Below are 16,836 nucleotides of genomic sequence, written 5' to 3' on the forward strand. Positions count from 1 at the left end.
CCCACTCTCTTCTGGGTCTTGGGTTTTCTTTCCGTGAAATGGGAAGGGGTCTCTCAGGCTCAGAGATGAGGGAGGGAATGGAGAAGAGACATGAAGTGTGGAGAGGAAGAAACTTTCCTATACCCTTCTAGGTTCTTCCAGCTGATCTAATAATTAAATTGACGTGAAACAGATTGACAAAAGAAAATAAGCACATTTAATTATGTACGTACGCATGGACACCCCACATATATGAGTGAGTCAGAGGCCCTGCATATATGAAAGTTTCAGAGACAAAAAGTTAAAATGAGATGTATATGACATTTTGAACTAAAGATGAGGCCAGGAGGAGGTGAGGGGCTTCCGGGGTGAGGGTCATTGGTGGTATGATAAAAAGAGTAGGTGTTAAGTAATTAGATGTTTGTACCGCCATATAAATAGGTCATAAAAGTTATTTCTGGCGATAACTCTTATTATAAACAAAGCCCCTAATTTAAATTCTTTAAGGGAGAGGTAAAAGTTTATCGTAAACCCACAGGGTCTCTCTTGCCGTCAGCTCAAAATAATGCACACGCCCGAGTGGCACATCTTGGGGAGGCCTGCTCTGAATCCCTTCAAAAGGTATTTCCACTTCTAGTCGTATGATATCTTCCTGCTCTAGCTAAAAACAACAACAAAGAATGCCACATAGAATTAAAGAAAAACATTTTTTCAAGTATTTAAGTGCTGACAAAGCAGTAAGAAATGAAGAAAGCAAAATCTAAGTGCAAGCGGACTCCAGGGAGCGAGCAGGGCACCTGCGCCCCTTGTGCCCCGAAGGCATTGTCCAAGCTGCCGAAGCGATGTTTGGTTCTGATGGTTGGCGGAGTGAAGGAGACAGAAGTAAAGCCCGGGGTTCACCGGAGGAGGGGAGACAAGGGGACACCTCTTCGTTATGCTGGGACCCTAAAGGGCTACACGTTAAACTAAAAGCCAGAGGAAACCTACCGCACCTCACGGAACTGCAAGGAACAGTGGTGCCGAATGGAGCTGTGGAAGGCAGGAACTAGGCTTGAGGAGCTGTAGCCACAGGCAGCGCACGCAGGGCTCTGCAGTCCACGTTCATCCACAGTATTATGTGGGGGCGTATGTGAGACAGAACTGGCTTAGACAGCTGCAAGTGGCTCTCTAAGCAACACACCTTCTTCTTGTGCTTCAAAGACATCTTTGAAGGGGGTCAGAATGAGTATTGCCAGAATGTACCTCCAGTACCATGTGGGTTACTGGAGCTGAAGAAATTGAGGTCCAAAAGTGTCAGGAAGAGCTTTTACATCCCCCTTAGCTGCCTAAAAGAATTTAGATAAAGGGCCTGGTCCAGGAAGAGCACTATCACCAGAAAATCTGCAAAGAATGTGGGCAAGGCGTAGAAGGGGAGACTCAGCAAGGCTTGGAGACAGTCCTCATTGTGTCTCATCGTCTCTTCCTGGCCCAGCAAATATTTGTTTTTCCATCTCCACATGAATTTCCTTTCTCCTCTTTGAATTCCCAGACCTGACCCCCTTTCTCCTTAGTTCAGAATAGCATATGAACCCCACTTGTCTGACCACCTGTGGGTCCCATATTTTTACGCAGCTCCCAGTATGTACAAAATTAAAATATTTTTCTCTTGTTAAGCTATTTTATGTTAATTTGATTATTAGACCAGCCAAAGAACCTAGAAGGGTAAAATAAATTCTTTTCTTTCCCGAGACATCCTACAAATGATCTCCTCAGGGAAGTGAGCAGTTACCAGCCGAAAGCAACCAAATGCAAAGTAAGATGGAGATCATCAGGGAAGGGGGTGTCCATGGCCTTCATCTTCTCACTTATAAATGAAGGGCTTAACCAGATGCTCCAAGATCCCCTCTGGCACAGGGGTTCTTTGTCTGTTCCCACTTTGCTTTCTCTGGTACCTGTTAGATTGAAGTATAGGTGATGGATGTGATGAGCTAGCCCAGAAGGAGACAGGTGGGAAGCTGTCCCAGTTCCCAGCCCTGAGGGAGGGCAGAGTGGGAATGAAGGGGGGTGGTGCCTGAGGCCCAGACTGGGCTTTTGATGAAGCATGGGTAGGTGGGTGGGTAAGCGTGTAATAGGGCTTCCAGGGAAGGAAGCAAGGGAGCCCCTGGGGGCACCCTCAGCTTGACCTACTTGGGCTTCCTTATAATTGCTCCCTTCCTCCTTGGCAGACTACAAATAGGGATATGCTGCCTCTATGGTCCTACAGTTGACACGCCAACACCTGTGGTAAGTGCCAGCTGCTTGGGTCCTGCTCTGGATGGCGACTCAGGGTCTGTCTCCTGGCACAGGGTCTGGGCATGGGACTGGAGATGTCACCACAGCAGGGTCTGATGAGGTGAGGGGAGTCAGAAAAAGTGGACCCAGGGGTTCCCTTGTACAGTGAAGGGCTGTTGGGAAGTTTGGGTTTGGGGGTGTGCGGAGCTGAGGTCTAGCCCTGGGGTGGTGCAATGGGCTAAACGCATTGGTGATTTCCTCAGTTAGCTCCTTCCTCCTTCTCTTGCTTCCTTCCTTCTTTCCTGCCAGTGGGTTGAGACAGACCAGGCTGCATGGGGAAGAGAGGATTCCCTTCAGTTTCCAGGCACCAATCTTCTGGAAAAGCAGCAGTGGTGGCGCCAGGCAGGCTGGCAGAGGCCCAGGAGGGCAGCTGAGCACCTCTGAGATTCCTTATTCCTTGGGCTCATCGTCCTTTCCTCTCCTGGGAATGTGGACACCCTGCTTCAATCCTGGGCTATGACAAAGAGTTAGACCCTGGGGGTGCTTGGCCTCATTCCCCATTTCTCCCTCCTCCCCCATAGCCACAACCATTTGCTGGCAGTTTGCTTTGTAAGGCCCAGCAGAAGGGGGATCATTACGGGGAGAGGCTTGGCTCTGGTTCTTTTGTGTTGCAAGACTCCCATCTCTTGGGAGACCCAGGAATGAGTCATTGGGCTCATATGAAAATAACATTTTCCTTTCTGGTTGCCTTATGGTTTCACTAAGCTGGAGGTGTCCTCCCATGAGTACAGTGAAAGGGGGCCAGTGGAATGGGGTGGGGGGAAATTCCAGGTGGAGTTCCCCTCTAACAGAACAGGGTACCCCTGTGCAGAACGTTCTGTCTCAAGACCCCCAGAGGTCAGGGGGATGGCCTCAGATAGGGCAAATTAGAGATAGGTAAATACCTGAGCTGGCTCTCTGTTTAAGCCTGTGAGATGTGATTGACCCCACTTTAGAGGTAAGGTACCTGAGACCCAGACAGGGTAAACAAACAGCTCGTCCAGGGTTGCACAGCTAGTGAGAGGGAGGGAGTATTCTAGAAGCATTTCCTTTGGATGCAGGAAATGCTTCTGAGTCAGGGGAGGAGGGATGTTGAGGGTTGGTGAGGAGGTAGGGGTCCTTCTCAGACCTGACCCTTCCTGAGAATGTCCAGTTTCTCCAAGGGCCCAAGGACAGGGAGCATGGGGACAAGGATCGCTTTGAGCAATTCCTACAAAAGCTCTGGGGTCCTGAAGGGAAAGAGGTTTCCAGGACCAAGGGCTGTATGCCCTGAAGTAGTGCAGGGTGGGACCGAGTTCTTCCTGGGTATTGGAGATGAGAAAAGGTGGAGAGAATCAGGAACTCCTCAGGGATACCCTTTGCCATGATGTTGGAGAAATTGATGTCAGGAGACCTCTGTTCAGGAAAATAACAGAGTAGGGCAAGGGGCAGTAGGAAAAGACCATAGATTAGGTGGCACTGATGAGATGAGGAGGGGCTGCTCAGAGGAAGAGAGCCTTGTGGGACCAGAAGCCTGGGAGATGAAAACAGGTCTGGGAACGGTCTTGGAACATAGAGGGTAGAGTTGCATGGAGGTGATGTGGGCTTGTGCTGTGGGTCACATCCTTGTTCTCTGTCAGTGAGGATGGCTAGACCTCTGGAGCAGGCGGTGGCTGCCATCGTGTGCACCTTCCAGGAATATGCGGGGCGCTGTGGGGACAAGCACAAACTCTGCCAGGCAGAGCTCAAGGAGCTGCTACAGAAGGAGCTGCCCACCTGGATGCCGGTGAGCACCTGGGGTGCCCCCCTGTGGGGAAGAACTGCTTGGACAAGCTCTGAGCCTAGGGCAGCAGGAGGGGGAGGGTAGCCCACTGGGAGGGGTGCTGGGAAGGGAACTGCCAAGGCGGGGATCTCAGTTTCCTCATCACACAGGCTGCCCTGCAGGGCCGCGGGGAGGGTGGCGGGAGAGCACTCTGAAGGATGCCTACCACACAGGGGCACTCAGGAGCCCTAGTGGGTGTGCAGTAAATGGCCGAGAAGGAGGATTTGGGAGGGGGATTGGCAGATGAGTTGTCAGGGCAGGTAGGTGAGGTTGACCTCCAGAAAGGGTGCTGGTTGGGATGAGTGAGATCACTCAAGAGTGGAGGGGGGACAGTGTGTGTGTGTGAGTTGTCCAGCCCTCTTCAACCTGCCCCCTACCCACCCTACCCATCCTTTCCACAGACAGAGTTTCGGGAATGTGACTACAATAAATTCATGAGTGTCCTGGACACCAACAAGGATTGCGAAGTGGACTTTGTGGAGTACGTGCGCTCGCTTGCTTGCCTCTGCACCTACTGTCACGACTACTTCAAAGACTGCCCTCCGGAGCCACCCTGCTCCCAGTAGCCTTTGCTCAGGCAGGTGGAGCTGCCTGTGGGCAGGGGTCTGCTCAGATCCACTCCATCTCTGCCTTGAGGTGGTCCTAAGCATGTTGCTACGCCCCACTTCCTTCTCTCCCGCACCCTCTCCATGGGGAGTCTCCAGGTCTCCCTTGATATCTTAAAACCATTTTGCCCATGGGGGAGGGCACATGTGGGGTCCTCTTCCTAGGATCACAGCTAGTGACATGTAAAGCAGCCACCCTCTGCCTCCCTGCAGCGGCCCCGGACGCCTCCCTACAGTGCCCCGGGATGGGCTTGGGTGAGGATCTGCTTTGAGGCTGTCCAGGCTCATTAGAGTGTGTGCATGCATGAGACCACAACAGGAACAGGCCTGTTCAAGTTCTAATAAACAACTGGTGTCACTGGGCTTGGTTTGGTTCTTCCAAGTGGACAGCCAGAGCCTTGGGGCAGAATCCACTGACAGCCTTGCTTCTCCCTGGCCTTTTCCACTGGAGGACAGGAGGCGGAGGACAGTTTCAGATCTTGCAGAAATAAAATAGTCTCAACAGTCCAGAGGGAGGGGATGGGATCTACACAAGGACAATGTCCAGGGAAGACTGGGGTCCCTCTCTCCCTTTCTGGGGTCTTGGAGGTAGAAGCTTCTTTGGACTGTCGAGGAGAGAGGGCAGCCTGAGGTTCCCTGGGGATGAAACTCAGTCCTCATGACAGGATGTTCTGAATGAGGGTGGGGCCATGGGGGCTGGATGGGTTTGTTCCCTGCCCTGGGCTATGGGAGCCCAGAGTGCGGCACTAATAGGATTCGGGTGCCTGAAGTCTGATTAGGGCGTTGTCCCAGCCAGGGAGGGGTAATTTTGCATTGAAGTGGAAAGGGGAGACCTTGCAGCAGACCCCATCCCTGAAACCACAGCCACCTGAAGGTCTTAATCCCCCACTTTTGACCTTCATTAAATCCTTGAATGCACACTCCACCCTAAGAGGTTAACCCTGGTCCCTAATGCCCCTATTTTGTGCCTCCCCACTTTTCATTCCTGACACCCACTCAGCTCTAAACTCCCGCTTCTGAGACCTTCCCTGCCCCTCCTACTCCTGGTAACTTCAATCCACTCCTGAATCGCCACGCCTGACTCCCTACTCCAACACTACCTCACCCAGGACCCTTCTCCACTGATGAGCTTGAGTGGTCCTCATGCCTCCCTTGAGTGTAGCCTGTTCCTCTTCCCCGACCTTCAGCTCCTGCCCTGGGCCTCACTCAGCATGGCAGACAGCCCTTTGGGGAGGGGAGAAAGACATGTGAGCAGCCCCAAGCTCTGAGCCTGGGGTCTCCTCCCTTAGTTCCTGGGCAGTCACATGTCCAGGGAAATTGCCCATCCATCACCCACCACACCTGAATCCCCTTTCTTAGCTGCTGTGGGGGACCATTTGCTCCCTGATCCCCACATCCCCCGCATAGACTGCTATGCATAAAACTCAAGCTGAGCTGTGTATCTTGGGGGGTGCCAATTCAGGTCCTGGCCTGTGCCCACTGGGGGTCTCCTATTATCTATCTTTGGCTCCCCAGAGCAGGAAGCTGGGTTTCCAGGCTGGGTCAGTGAAGGGGGCGCTGGCATGCACCACATTGGCCCAGGCAGGAGGGCTGTCTCCTGCTCTCCCCCATCCCCTGCCATGGGCAGGGCTTGGCTGGGGTATAAATAGGTCAGACCGCTGGGCTTACCCCGTTCTTCCTGTTTCCCCAACCCTCTCTACTCAGCGCTTCCTCTCTCTTGGACTGGTGAGTTGTGGTCACTGACTGGCATGCAAGGGGTGTCAGGCTGAGGCTCAGGGGAGAAAAAGGGGAGGCCGGTGGGGGCCAGATGTGCTAAATGGGTCCAGATGTGAGATTCCAGTGGGGAGGCTCTGGGGTGGTATGTGTGTGTGTGTGCACCCAGACAAGTGCAAGAGAGTGAAAACAGACAGAAAGATGCATGTCGTGGATGAATTTGAGCTATAGAGTATGTTTTATTGCTGTAGTATGTTTGGTGTGCATGTGACCTGTGGGTGTGCATATTGGCTTGTGTTCGCTAGCTTGCACAAGCCTGTGTGTGCATACTCCAGTGTGGGAAGCAAAGTGAAATCAGAAGGCAACTGTGGGCTTTTGTCTGGTAGCGTCCCGTGAGCCTCTGCCCAGCACACAGCAGCCCAGCCCAAGGGAGCCTCTCCGGCATCCCTGCCTCTGTCATCTCACCCTGCCCCTCCCTAAGCCAGACCGCTGGTGTTTTCCGCTACAGGCTTTTGGGCAGGCCGCCAGCAGCCTCGCCCAACGCTGGGAGGGAGAAGAATGTGCTGGGCGGGCTGCTCTGGGCTTGGCTGTGGGACCAACGGATTGAGTGGGGCCCCGGGAGCTTCTGCCTGAAATCCAGAGCCTGTGCAGTGGGCCCTCAAGTATTTGCTGACGAAGCACCTGTTTCCTGCTGTGCACACCAGGAGCTGTGCCAGCGCCCCCTTCACTAGCCCACCTTTTCGGGCTTCCCCTAAGGTAGCAGCAGTATTTCACCAAGTGCTCCTTGAGTGATGAGAATTAGGTAGGACGTTCTAATTATATATCTGGGGTAGGGTGAGGTGGGGAAGATAAGGGTGCCTCTGTGACCCCCGCCCCCAGATCTCAACTGCCATCATGGCATCCCCCCTGGAGAAGGCCCTGGACGCGATGGTGTCCACCTTTCACAAGTACTCGGGCAAGGAAGGTGACAAGTTCAAGCTCAACAAGTCAGAGCTAAAGGAGCTGCTAACCCGGGAGCTGCCCAGCTTCCTGGGGGTGAGTGACTATTGCCTGGAAATGAGTCCCACCATGGGACATGCCCCACGGAGATGGGTTAGGGCCCTGGGAGGCATCAGTCTTTCTGCAGAGCAGTGGCTGCAGCTGGCATCTATCACTGAGTTGGGGAAGTCGGGGCAGAGAGCTTACACTGGTTGCCGGGAGGAGGGGATTGTGGGGGGGGGGGCGGAGGCAGGGTGGGTCCCGACCACTCACTTCCTGTTGCCCAGCAGAAAGGTGGCTGAGAATGAACAGGTGAGTTCGGACCAGACTGTTGGCCAGGGGCTTTGCACAACTTAACTGAAGGGCAACTAAAGCTCAGAGAGGCTAAGCAACTTCCCAAGGTAGTCAGTGTGCAAAGCTGAGATCTGCGAACCTGGGTGGTCCACTATTACTCCAGCAAAGAACAATTTTTGAGTTTCTATTTGGCTTTAGATGTGAAGACACAGTTATGGAGACACTCACACACCTATTTCCCCTGATCGGTCATAGCTTCCATCTTGTATCAAACTTTATGCAGTTTACATATTGCTTTCACGACTACTATCTAATTGAATTCTTAAAAAGACCTCGAGGGAAATGTGGTTCCCTTTTCCAGTTGCGTCCTGGTACCCATATTTCCATACCTGCAAGTAACCCACCTCTTACCCTAGCTTAGCTGCAAGGGCTGGAGTCCCAAAGCTGGCCCTCCAGGAGGGGCTGAGCCCTATCTGCAGGTGGAAGCCTGGTCTACTCGCGGCTCTGTCTCCTGGGGTTCCAGTGTCTACCTGCCTTTCCCCCCTGCAGAAACGGACAGATGAAGCAGCGTTCCAGAAGCTGATGAGCAACTTGGACAACAACAAGGACAACGAGGTGGACTTCCAGGAGTACTGTGTCTTCCTCTCCTGCATTGCCATGATGTGCAACGAGTTCTTTGAGGGTTTCCCTGATAAGCAACCCCGGAAGAAATGAAGGCTCCTCAGATTCAGTGGGGGCCTGCCAGGTGGGGTCTTCCCTGTGTGCATTGGGCACAAAACCTCACCTGGCTCTTCTAGATGTGTAGGATTCTGAACGAGTTCAATAAAGATTCTTGGAAGCTATGAGGCTGATGGTCTGAAAGACACTGGGGGCATGAGGGGAGGTGGAGAGTGTTGGGAGTTGAGCTGGGTTTTGTGGAAAGAAGACTGGTGGAGGGGCGGAGGGATATGGTGTGACTCTGTGTGTGTGTGTGAGTGTGTGTGTGTGTGTGTGTGTGTGTATGTGTGTGAGAGAGACAGACAGACAGACAGAGTTGACTCTGATGGGACCAAAGGCAGATAAAGCCCCTTCCCCAAAAGCTTGGAATGTCCCAATTGTGGCATCTTAGCTGGGCACTTGCCCCTCCTGCCTCTCCTCTGGCAGGACCTCTGACTGAGGCTGGGACGGTTGAAGGTCATATCTGCTCCCAGCTGGTGTCTGGAATGGAGTTTATGCGGCCTGGGGTGAGGTGGGGGAATGGGCTAAGGCATGGGGAGGCTAGCGTGGGATGTGGAGGAGGGCTCAGTCCTGACAGTTACAGCCCAGGCCCTGTCCTGCCGCCACCTTCCAGCGAATGGTTTAAACCCCGCAGGGATGGATGAGTCCTTCCTGGACATGGTCGGATCCGAGAGGTGATGTGGAAGGAGACAAGGCCTTTACCAATAGCCCGAGAATACTGTCCTGTCTCTGCCCCAGAGGCACTGGAATGAGTGAGATCTGTTATTGGTTTGGAATCACGTTCCTTCAGAGGAGCACAAGGGGCCTCGGAAGGGATGAGTGGAGGACAGTGGCTGTGGTGGGAATGAGGGTGAGAGTGAGAGGTGGTCATAATTTTGAAGACGAAATTTCAGACATATGATCTGATAAAGAAAATTGAGACATTCCCTTCCCCCTCTCCCCCCCCCCCCCCCAATCAGGCATGATGTTGCTTTTCCTTAGGTTAAAGGCCAGTGGCTCCAGCCTCCAGTGGGTGGGACTGAGATGAGCTTTCCAGGCCATAGCTGGGTGATGTGGGGACCTTTAAGGAAGAGCTGAGTGGAGGGCAGGTCCAGAGGCAGGGAGGGTTTGGTCCCCTTAACCTATTAAGCTTTCTCCTTTTCTACTCGTCACATTGTGTTTTTCTCTTATGTTTCAGAAGAATGGGGTAGGTGACTTAGATATTCTCTCAGAGTGTGACTAGAGAATTTGGTCCAGAAAAAAGGTTGCCTCTTGCACCTTCTCGGTCTGCCCTCTGCCCTGCCCAAGTCTGCCCACCATCCTGGGAGGGGCCTCCCTTGAGCTTTTCCTGCTTCACCCTCTACTTTGGAAACTCCTGTTGCTAGGCAACCAGTCCCTGCTGTCTCTCTAGCTTTGCCAGCTGGGGGTGGGAGTGGAGTGGGGCCAGCAGGGAGGACACAGGCAAGCTAGGGTGGGGCTCAGCAGCCATCAGTGCTAAGCCCTATGGTTCTGTTCTCAGACTTGGACTGGTTGGTGGTAAAACAATGAGTCTCTCTTGGGATAAAGAAACGCTCCCTGACCCCTAACCCATTCATTACAGCACGTGGAACCTGTTTCCCCTAACCAAAAACTCTACCTCATTACCAGGACCTACCCTTCTTGGATCCCCTCTCCAACCTCTGATTCTCAGTCCTCCAGTCCAAAAGTCTATGAGAATTCTTTCCCATGATGTTGAGTGAAGTTTGGAAGAAATCATTCATTTGAGAGCCTTTAACAACCTTAGGCTCCATACTAGCTAACAAATGACCTGGATCATGCCCTTGGCAAGAAACATCTTCCCCCAATTCCCATCTGTAGGTGCATCTTCTCTGCTCTTGGTGGGGGTAAAGCCCAGGTGCACAGTGGCCTAGGGCATGGGAGATACCCTGTGTCTGGCCCACACCTCCTGGGTCTCCTTTCTAGGACAGCCTGGCTTCTCTTCTTCTGCCCTCTTGATTCATCAGATGGTGAATTCTGGTTTTTGGTTGGAGAAACGAAGCTTCCAGCGTTGAAGATGTTTATACCATGGTGGGCTCAGTGTGCCCTGTTCTCTCTACATTTGGAAATAGGAAGGTGACATTGGCAAAGAGGATTTTCCCCCAGCCCTGTCCCAGGAGGCTCTGACCTGAGTCTCCTCAGGTCCCTGGTCCCTTCTCATTGGTCCTGCCCCTCCTCTGATTTCCTGGGGACTGGAGAGAGGGAATAAAGACAGAGAGCAGAGGGAGGGAGCTTGTTTCTGTTACGTGGGTTCTCTGGCTCGCTCCTTCCGTGGTAAGTCCTTTCTTCTGATCTCCCTGCTTTTCTATACGGTGGCACAAGCTGGGTGATGAGGCCAGAGGGTGACAAGCTGTGGTGATCTCCACAAGGAAGGCCCAATTCAATGAGTGGGCATGTGCTCAGTGAGGGGAGGGCAGGGAATTTGAACTATGGCTTTCAGCATTTCCTGAGAAAGGGCTCTGGGAGTAGAGGTAAGGATTGGAACCAGCCAGGATGTTGCTGCCATTGCTCAGAGGCCCTTGCCTCCACTGTAGTCCTGGCTGTCTCCGGGAGGTGGGAAGAAGCCCAGGTTTTGGGAGGTGAGAGGTGAATGATAGGTCCAGTTTAAGAATCATGGGGTGGCCTAACCTGTGGTGGTGCAGTGGATAAAGAGTCAACCTGAAACGCTGAGGTCACCGGTTTGAAACGCTGGGCTTGTCTGGTCAAAACACATATGGGAGTTGATGCTTTCTGCCTCCCTTCTCTCTCTCTTTCTCTCTCTTCCCTCTTTCTTCTCCCCCCTAAAATGAATAAATAAATAAAAATTAAAAAAATATATTAAAAATAAAAGAATCGCGGGGTGGTCTTTGCGCTGAAGGTGAGAGCAGCAGAGTCTTCCACCTTGCTCTGGACTCTGCACAGATTTACCTGCAACTGCCAATTTCTTGGGTGTTGTCTCCTTCCTCCCGGAGGGGGAAGTGGTTTTCAAGTCTGAGTCACAGGCACTCCGACTGCCTTTGCAGCTGTGGTTACGGACTAGAAGGCCCCATCCAGTGCAATCTCTGGATCCAGCTCTCAGAATGATACTGGAGATTTCAATAAGCTACCTGCTTCGCTGCCTTGTGGCCAGTCTGTGTGTGCAGTTCTCCAGAGACTGGAGACCAGCTGGACAAGTCCAATCACCTCTGTTTTATTTCCTATTGAGAGCTTATCTCCCAATTCCAGCTCTAGCCTCCTCCAACCTCTGGACTCTCTCCGTGCCTTGTTCCTCACTTCTATAATGGGACACTTCCCAAATAACAGGACGTTCAGGCAGCCAGGCAAAGGAGGGTGACAAGGGTGAGGACTGCTTCTGTAAATGAATGCTCAGGTTGGATAAGAAGGGAGAAAATCCTGACTCTTTATCTGCTTCATCATCTGTTACTAGTTCTTCTTCTGCTTCATCATCTGTTACTAGTTATTCTTTTGGGGAGGTCATCTTGTCATCTCTCTGTCCCTAGATCTCTTTTCAACATCCCCTAAGCAGGGGATGTTTGTCTCCTTCAGTGGCTTGTCCATCTTATGAGGGGTGGAGCAGAGAGAGAGAGAGAGAGAGAGACAGGAAGGGAGAGAGATAAGCATCAACTCTTAGTTGTGGCACTTTAGATGTATGGATTCCTTCTCATACGTGCCTTGACTTGAGGTGCTCTAGCCAAACCAGTGACCCTTTGCTCAAGCCAACGACCTTGGGCTCAAGCCATTGACCATGGGACCATGTCAATGACCCCATGTTCAAGCCAGCAACCCTGTGCTCAAGTTGGTGAGTTTGTGCTCAAGTCGGCGACCTTGGGATTTCGAACTTGGGACTTCAGCATCCCAGGGCGACACTGTTCACTGCACCACCACCTGTCAGGCTAAAACCTGTCTTGACACATTTAGATCCAATTATTGGTGGATTTCAGTTTCATCATGGATTCTAGTCTCTGGTCCTTGAGGGAGGGGTCTGGGAGCTGGGCTAGTGAGAGGGGGCAGCAGAAGGTCTGGCTTCCCAGGAAATGTGACCCGCCCCTCTACTCTCCCCCTCCAGAGTTGCACACCATCATGGAGACCCCCCTTGAGAAGGCCTTGACTACTATGGTCACCACTTTCCACAAATATTCGGGTAGAGAGGGCAGCAAACTGACTCTGAGTAGAAAGGAACTAAAGGAGCTGATCAAGAAGGAGCTGTGCCTTGGCGAGGTAGGTGACTTTCCTGTCCCCCACCCCCCAAAGTTCAAGTGCTCCCTGTGGGCACCATGGGAGGGGAGAGGGAAAAGAGGAAGCACTGATATTATTGTCAGGGGGTCCCAGTGAAGGTGGGCGCAGCCCTGCCTCCACAGAGACCCAGAGTGAGGGGACACACACCTACCTGCAGGGGGTACTTAGTCTCAGCCAGGAACAGGATGGCCAAAAGGGAGAGACCAAAGGGAGAGGGTGGGCATCTTAGGCCAACAGAACTCTAGACCTTTGTGCAGGGGGTGAGTTTTGTTTCACTGGGAAGGTGAGGGCTTAGAGAATGAAATAAAAGAAACTTGGATGTTGAGCCCTGGCCGGTTGGCTCAGTGGTAGAGCGTCGGCCTGGTGTGCAGGGGTCCCAGGTTTGATTCCCGGCCAGGGCACACAGGAGAAGCGCCCATCTGCTTCTCCACCCCTCCCCCTCTCCTTCCTCTCTGTCTCTCTCTTCCCCTCCCTCAGCCAGGGCTCCATTGGAGCAAAGATGGCCCGAGCGCTGGGGTTGGCTCCTTGGCCTCTGCCCCAGGTGCTAGAGTGGCTCTGGTCGCAACAGAGCGACGCCCCGGAGGGGCAGAGCATCACCCCTGGTGGGCAGAGCGTCGCCCCCTGGTGGGCGTGCCGGGTGGATCCCGGTCGGGCGCATGCGGGAGTCTGTCTGACTGTCTCTCCCCGTTTCCAGCTTCGGAAAAATACAAAAAAAAAAAAGAAAAGAAACTTGGATGTTGAGATCGGCCCACAGAGTGGTGGCAGACCCTACTGAGGCATCACAGGGGATGAGGGAATCCAGGGCATCTAGGTCGAGCTGTGCACAGCCCCACATGCAGAGCTCTCAGCTGGTGTTGACAGAAACCAAAAGGATGGTTCTGTTAGTTTGTGAACACAAGGTTGGAGGGAGACAGAATTGATTCTTATCAGATGCAGGTAGTGGAATGGAGGCTACTGACAGAGGGGAAGGCCTCTAAGGTAATTGTATTATTTTTATATTTTATTTTATTTTTGACAAAGACAGAGAGTCAGAGAAAGGGACAGATAGGGACAGAAAGACAAGAAGGGAGAGAAATGAGAAGCATCAATTCTTCATTGTAGCACTTTAGCTGTTCATTGATTGCTTTCTCATATGTGTCTGACTGGGGGGCTACAGCAGAGTGAGTGACCCCTTGCTCAAGCCAGCAACCTTGGGCTCAAGCCAGCAACCTTGGGCTTCAAGGCAGCGACCTTTGGACTCAATCCAGGGACCATGGGGTCATGTCTATGATCCCACAATCAAGCCAGTGACCCCTCGCTCAAAGTGGTGAGCCCGCACTCAAGCTGGTTGAGATCACGCTTAAGCAGGTGATCTTGGGTTTTGAACCTGGGTCCTCCGCATCCCAGTCCAATGCTCTATCCACTGCACCACCTTCCTGGTCAGGCTTTACAGTTAAAAAAAAAAAATGGAGGCTCAGATATATCATATAACTTATCCGGGGACACAGCTCGTGAGAGGCTGAGCTGGAATTGCAGCCAGGCCTGTGCATCACTCTCCCCTTTTCCTTTAAAATTCTGTCCAGATACTTCTCCTTTCATATCCTGAACCCCAGTGGGCCTCCCCAGTGAGAAGCTCTTTTTAGTGTGCCCTATGGACAGGGGACTGAAGCAAGTGTGGGTGTCACCAGGCCTGCTTTCTGGCCTTCCTGCCAGGTTCCCTGTATCCTGGAGTTAATGAGGGCAGAGGGAGGGGCCACAGGTACAGTAGGGGTTAATTACAGGAGGTCAGAGGCCCTGGGGAGGGCCTGGCTATAACAGGAGCCCAGACTGGGGACAAGGATTGCATCACAGAGAGGCTGTTTCCATCTCTGTATGTCCTGACGTTTTATCTCCTGTGGGAAAATTGGAGGGCAGGGAGGAGGGGCGGGCAGGATGTCTGTATTTTCTGCCTGTGTTACTCGAGGGCTCTGTCTCCATTCTCTCTGTGGAGCTGGGCTGGAAGGCCAGGGAATGAGACAGAGATTACAGTTGGGTGCCAGGCATGCCTCTCCACATAGCTGTCCCGCACATTCTCCTAGCAGGAGACAGGAACTGTGGTTTCTCAGCTCCAACACATTGCTTTCATGGAAGGATGTGTAGTCTGGGTTAATCCTCAACTACCCCTTATAGCACCGGTCCCTAAACTTTTTACACAGAGGGCCAGTTCACTGTCCCTCAGACCGTTGGAGGGCTGCCACATACAGTGCTCCTCTCACTGACCACCAATGAAAGAGGTGGCCCTTCCGGAAGTGCTGTGGGGGCCAGATAAATGGCCTCAGGGGGCTGCATGCGGCCCGCGGGGCCGTAGTTTGGGGATGCCTGCCTTATAGGGACAGAATAAGTCAGACTGGGATCATTGTCAATGTCACATTGTCACCAAGCAGTTACTATTAGGTGTTATAGAAAATTTGGATTATTATTTGTTTGGGTGGTGGGGAAGTGGTGAGGAAAAGAGAGGCCGGCTTTGCCTTCCTATTGTAGTTTATTTAAGTTCAGGTGTCAGGTCCTCGTGTCCCTGCTTGGTGCCAGGCCCCTTGGGCTGGGGGGAGACTAGGGGTCGAGATGCTCAGAGTGTTGACCAGAGGATGGGAGGCACCCTTGCAGTGGTGGGATGGGTCCGAGAGGGGTGGTGACCTGCCTTTCTACCTGGGCCCTCCAAGAAAATGCAGGAGAGCAGCATTGATGACCTGATGAAGAGCCTTGACAAAAACAGCGACCAGGAGATCGACTTTAAGGAGTACTCGGTGTTCCTGACCACGCTGTGCATGGCCTACAATGACTTCTTCCTGGAGGACCACAAATGACTGGGCTCAGCTCCTGCCCCAGCCCTTGCAGCTCCCCTCACAGATGCCCTGAGGCCCTGGGCCCTCCGCTCCCTCCCAGAGGGACCCTGCTTCAGCTTTCCCTTTTAGCAGAGGAAATAAAGATTTTCCATTTCAGGTGTCTGGAGGCTGGTTTTGAAGATGTTTAGCCATGTTGGCTGGGGTGGGGTGAGGCAAGGCAGAACTTCTCCTGGAGTAGGTTGAGAGCCCCTGGGTGTGAGGGTCCTGGGCTCCCACTCCATTCCCTGGTTTTCTCACTGCAGGTGCCACTGAGCTTATCCGGGCTCAGTTTTGTCCTTCTAGAAAATGGGCAAGTGGGGCCAGGCTTTCGCTTGCCTTCCATGGATGCTGCCAAGAAGCAGCAAAGGGTGGAAGCTAAGGGTGGAAGTCCTTAGAGAGTGAGGAAACTGGGGGTGGCTGGGGTGTGGTTTCTGAGGGCAGTGGTGGACAGCCAGTTTGACTCGTCACCAGCTCACAGGAGGCCACCCTGACAACACCGATAAGAAGGGCAAACTGGGCAGTCAGTCCCCTTCCCTCTGCTCCATTTCCCCATGAGTGACACAAGTCCCACCCCAACCATCACCTGTCAGTGGAGGGTAAAGAACTAACTCTTACAGGCTGGGCTCATTCACCCAATAGCTTCAGGTGCAATCCCAGATGTGGGAGGAAGGGAGTTGGGTGGTGGTAGAATTTTATTTTTGCTGACACATAGCCAGCAAAATCATATCCTGTAGAAGAGATGATTGTCTACACTCCCTCCTTCATTTCGGTTTAAGCCCAAACACCCTTTTGGGGGGCACCCTTTCCCCCCTACACATGTACACATACACACTGCTCTGGCTCGCTGCCACCTTCCCTGTGTGTCACATGTCACCACTACAGGCAAAACGAGCAGTAGTCTCCACTGGGTCCTTCATCTTCCTGTGTTGTAAAGTAGTGTACTTTTAATCCGCGGTTACACAGAGACACTAAGACAGGATACAGAAGAAATTTTGAGGAGTTTATTAATTATCCTGCTAGCTACACCGGGCACAGTCTCAAATCATGTAGAAAGTCCCTACAATTCTGTGGCTGATTTTATAGACCAAATCATATGCCAGTTGAAGTGGGTAAGGAGGGGCTCGTGATGCCTTTGTCTAGAGGTTTAGTCACTCTCATGACTTTAGGGTGAGTCCGAGTATAGGAATTCTTGATTAAGTTACATAAACATTGTTTTCTAAGGTTTTTAGATAAATTCTGTCTTCTTTGCTCTGTGTGGCAAGTGGCTCCAAGCATCCTTTCCGAGAATTCTATGAATTAGCTAAACTATGACCAGATGACCCAGTTCTGCATTCTTCTCTTTCTATTCTCTACAGAAAGGAGGGGGTAAGAAGCCTGACTTCCCTCTTTA

The 16,836-nt window shown here is 52.4% G+C and overlaps 3 protein-coding genes across 4 annotated transcripts; all 3 read left to right on the forward strand.

Moving 5' to 3' along the window:
* Positions 1 to 2,178: 2,178 nt before the first annotated feature.
* S100A3 (S100 calcium binding protein A3) lies at positions 2,179 to 4,757 on the forward strand. 2 transcript variants are annotated; one of them, XM_066366105.1, is made up of 3 exons: positions 2,179 to 2,241; positions 3,888 to 4,033; positions 4,471 to 4,757. In XM_066366105.1, the coding sequence occupies exons 2-3, from the start codon at positions 3,893 to 3,895 to the stop codon at positions 4,633 to 4,635; spliced, it is 306 nt and encodes a 101-aa protein (XP_066222202.1). In that variant the 5' UTR covers positions 2,179 to 2,241; positions 3,888 to 3,892; the 3' UTR covers positions 4,636 to 4,757. The 2 variants fall into 2 exon arrangements, with proteins under 2 accessions (XP_066222202.1, XP_066222201.1); XM_066366104.1 differs by having other exon boundaries at positions 2,229 to 2,350.
* A 1,585-nt stretch (positions 4,758 to 6,342) lies between these two features.
* Positions 6,343 to 8,501, forward strand: S100A4 (S100 calcium binding protein A4). Its single transcript, XM_066366106.1, has 3 exons — positions 6,343 to 6,399; positions 7,267 to 7,422; positions 8,209 to 8,501. The coding sequence occupies exons 2-3, from the start codon at positions 7,282 to 7,284 to the stop codon at positions 8,371 to 8,373; spliced, it is 306 nt and encodes a 101-aa protein (XP_066222203.1). The 5' UTR covers positions 6,343 to 6,399; positions 7,267 to 7,281; the 3' UTR covers positions 8,374 to 8,501.
* Positions 8,502 to 10,624: 2,123 nt separating this feature from the next.
* S100A5 (S100 calcium binding protein A5) lies at positions 10,625 to 15,567 on the forward strand. The gene is made up of 3 exons (XM_066366107.1): positions 10,625 to 10,665; positions 12,437 to 12,588; positions 15,285 to 15,567. The coding sequence occupies exons 2-3, from the start codon at positions 12,451 to 12,453 to the stop codon at positions 15,426 to 15,428; spliced, it is 282 nt and encodes a 93-aa protein (XP_066222204.1). The 5' UTR covers positions 10,625 to 10,665; positions 12,437 to 12,450; the 3' UTR covers positions 15,429 to 15,567.
* Positions 15,568 to 16,836: the final 1,269 nt, after the last annotated feature.

This window comes from Saccopteryx leptura, chromosome 2, assembly GCF_036850995.1.
Source record: "Saccopteryx leptura isolate mSacLep1 chromosome 2, mSacLep1_pri_phased_curated, whole genome shotgun sequence".
NCBI lineage: Eukaryota > Metazoa > Chordata > Mammalia > Chiroptera > Emballonuridae > Saccopteryx > Saccopteryx leptura.

Excerpts from the sequence above, each read along its gene's own strand:
- S100A3 (XM_066366105.1), top strand. The coding sequence starts at position 3,893 with ATGGCTAGACCTCTGGAGCAGGCGGTGGCTGCCATCGTGTGCACCTTC. Across the intron at positions 4,034-4,470 it reads AGCTGCCCACCTGGATGCCG|ACAGAGTTTCGGGAATGTGA; the intron begins GTGAGCACCTGG and ends TCCTTTCCACAG.
- S100A5 (XM_066366107.1), top strand. The coding sequence starts at position 12,451 with ATGGAGACCCCCCTTGAGAAGGCCTTGACTACTATGGTCACCACTTTC. Across the intron at positions 12,589-15,284 it reads AGGAGCTGTGCCTTGGCGAG|AAAATGCAGGAGAGCAGCAT; the intron begins GTAGGTGACTTT and ends GGGCCCTCCAAG.
- S100A4 (XM_066366106.1), top strand. The coding sequence starts at position 7,282 with ATGGCATCCCCCCTGGAGAAGGCCCTGGACGCGATGGTGTCCACCTTT. Across the intron at positions 7,423-8,208 it reads AGCTGCCCAGCTTCCTGGGG|AAACGGACAGATGAAGCAGC; the intron begins GTGAGTGACTAT and ends TCCCCCCTGCAG.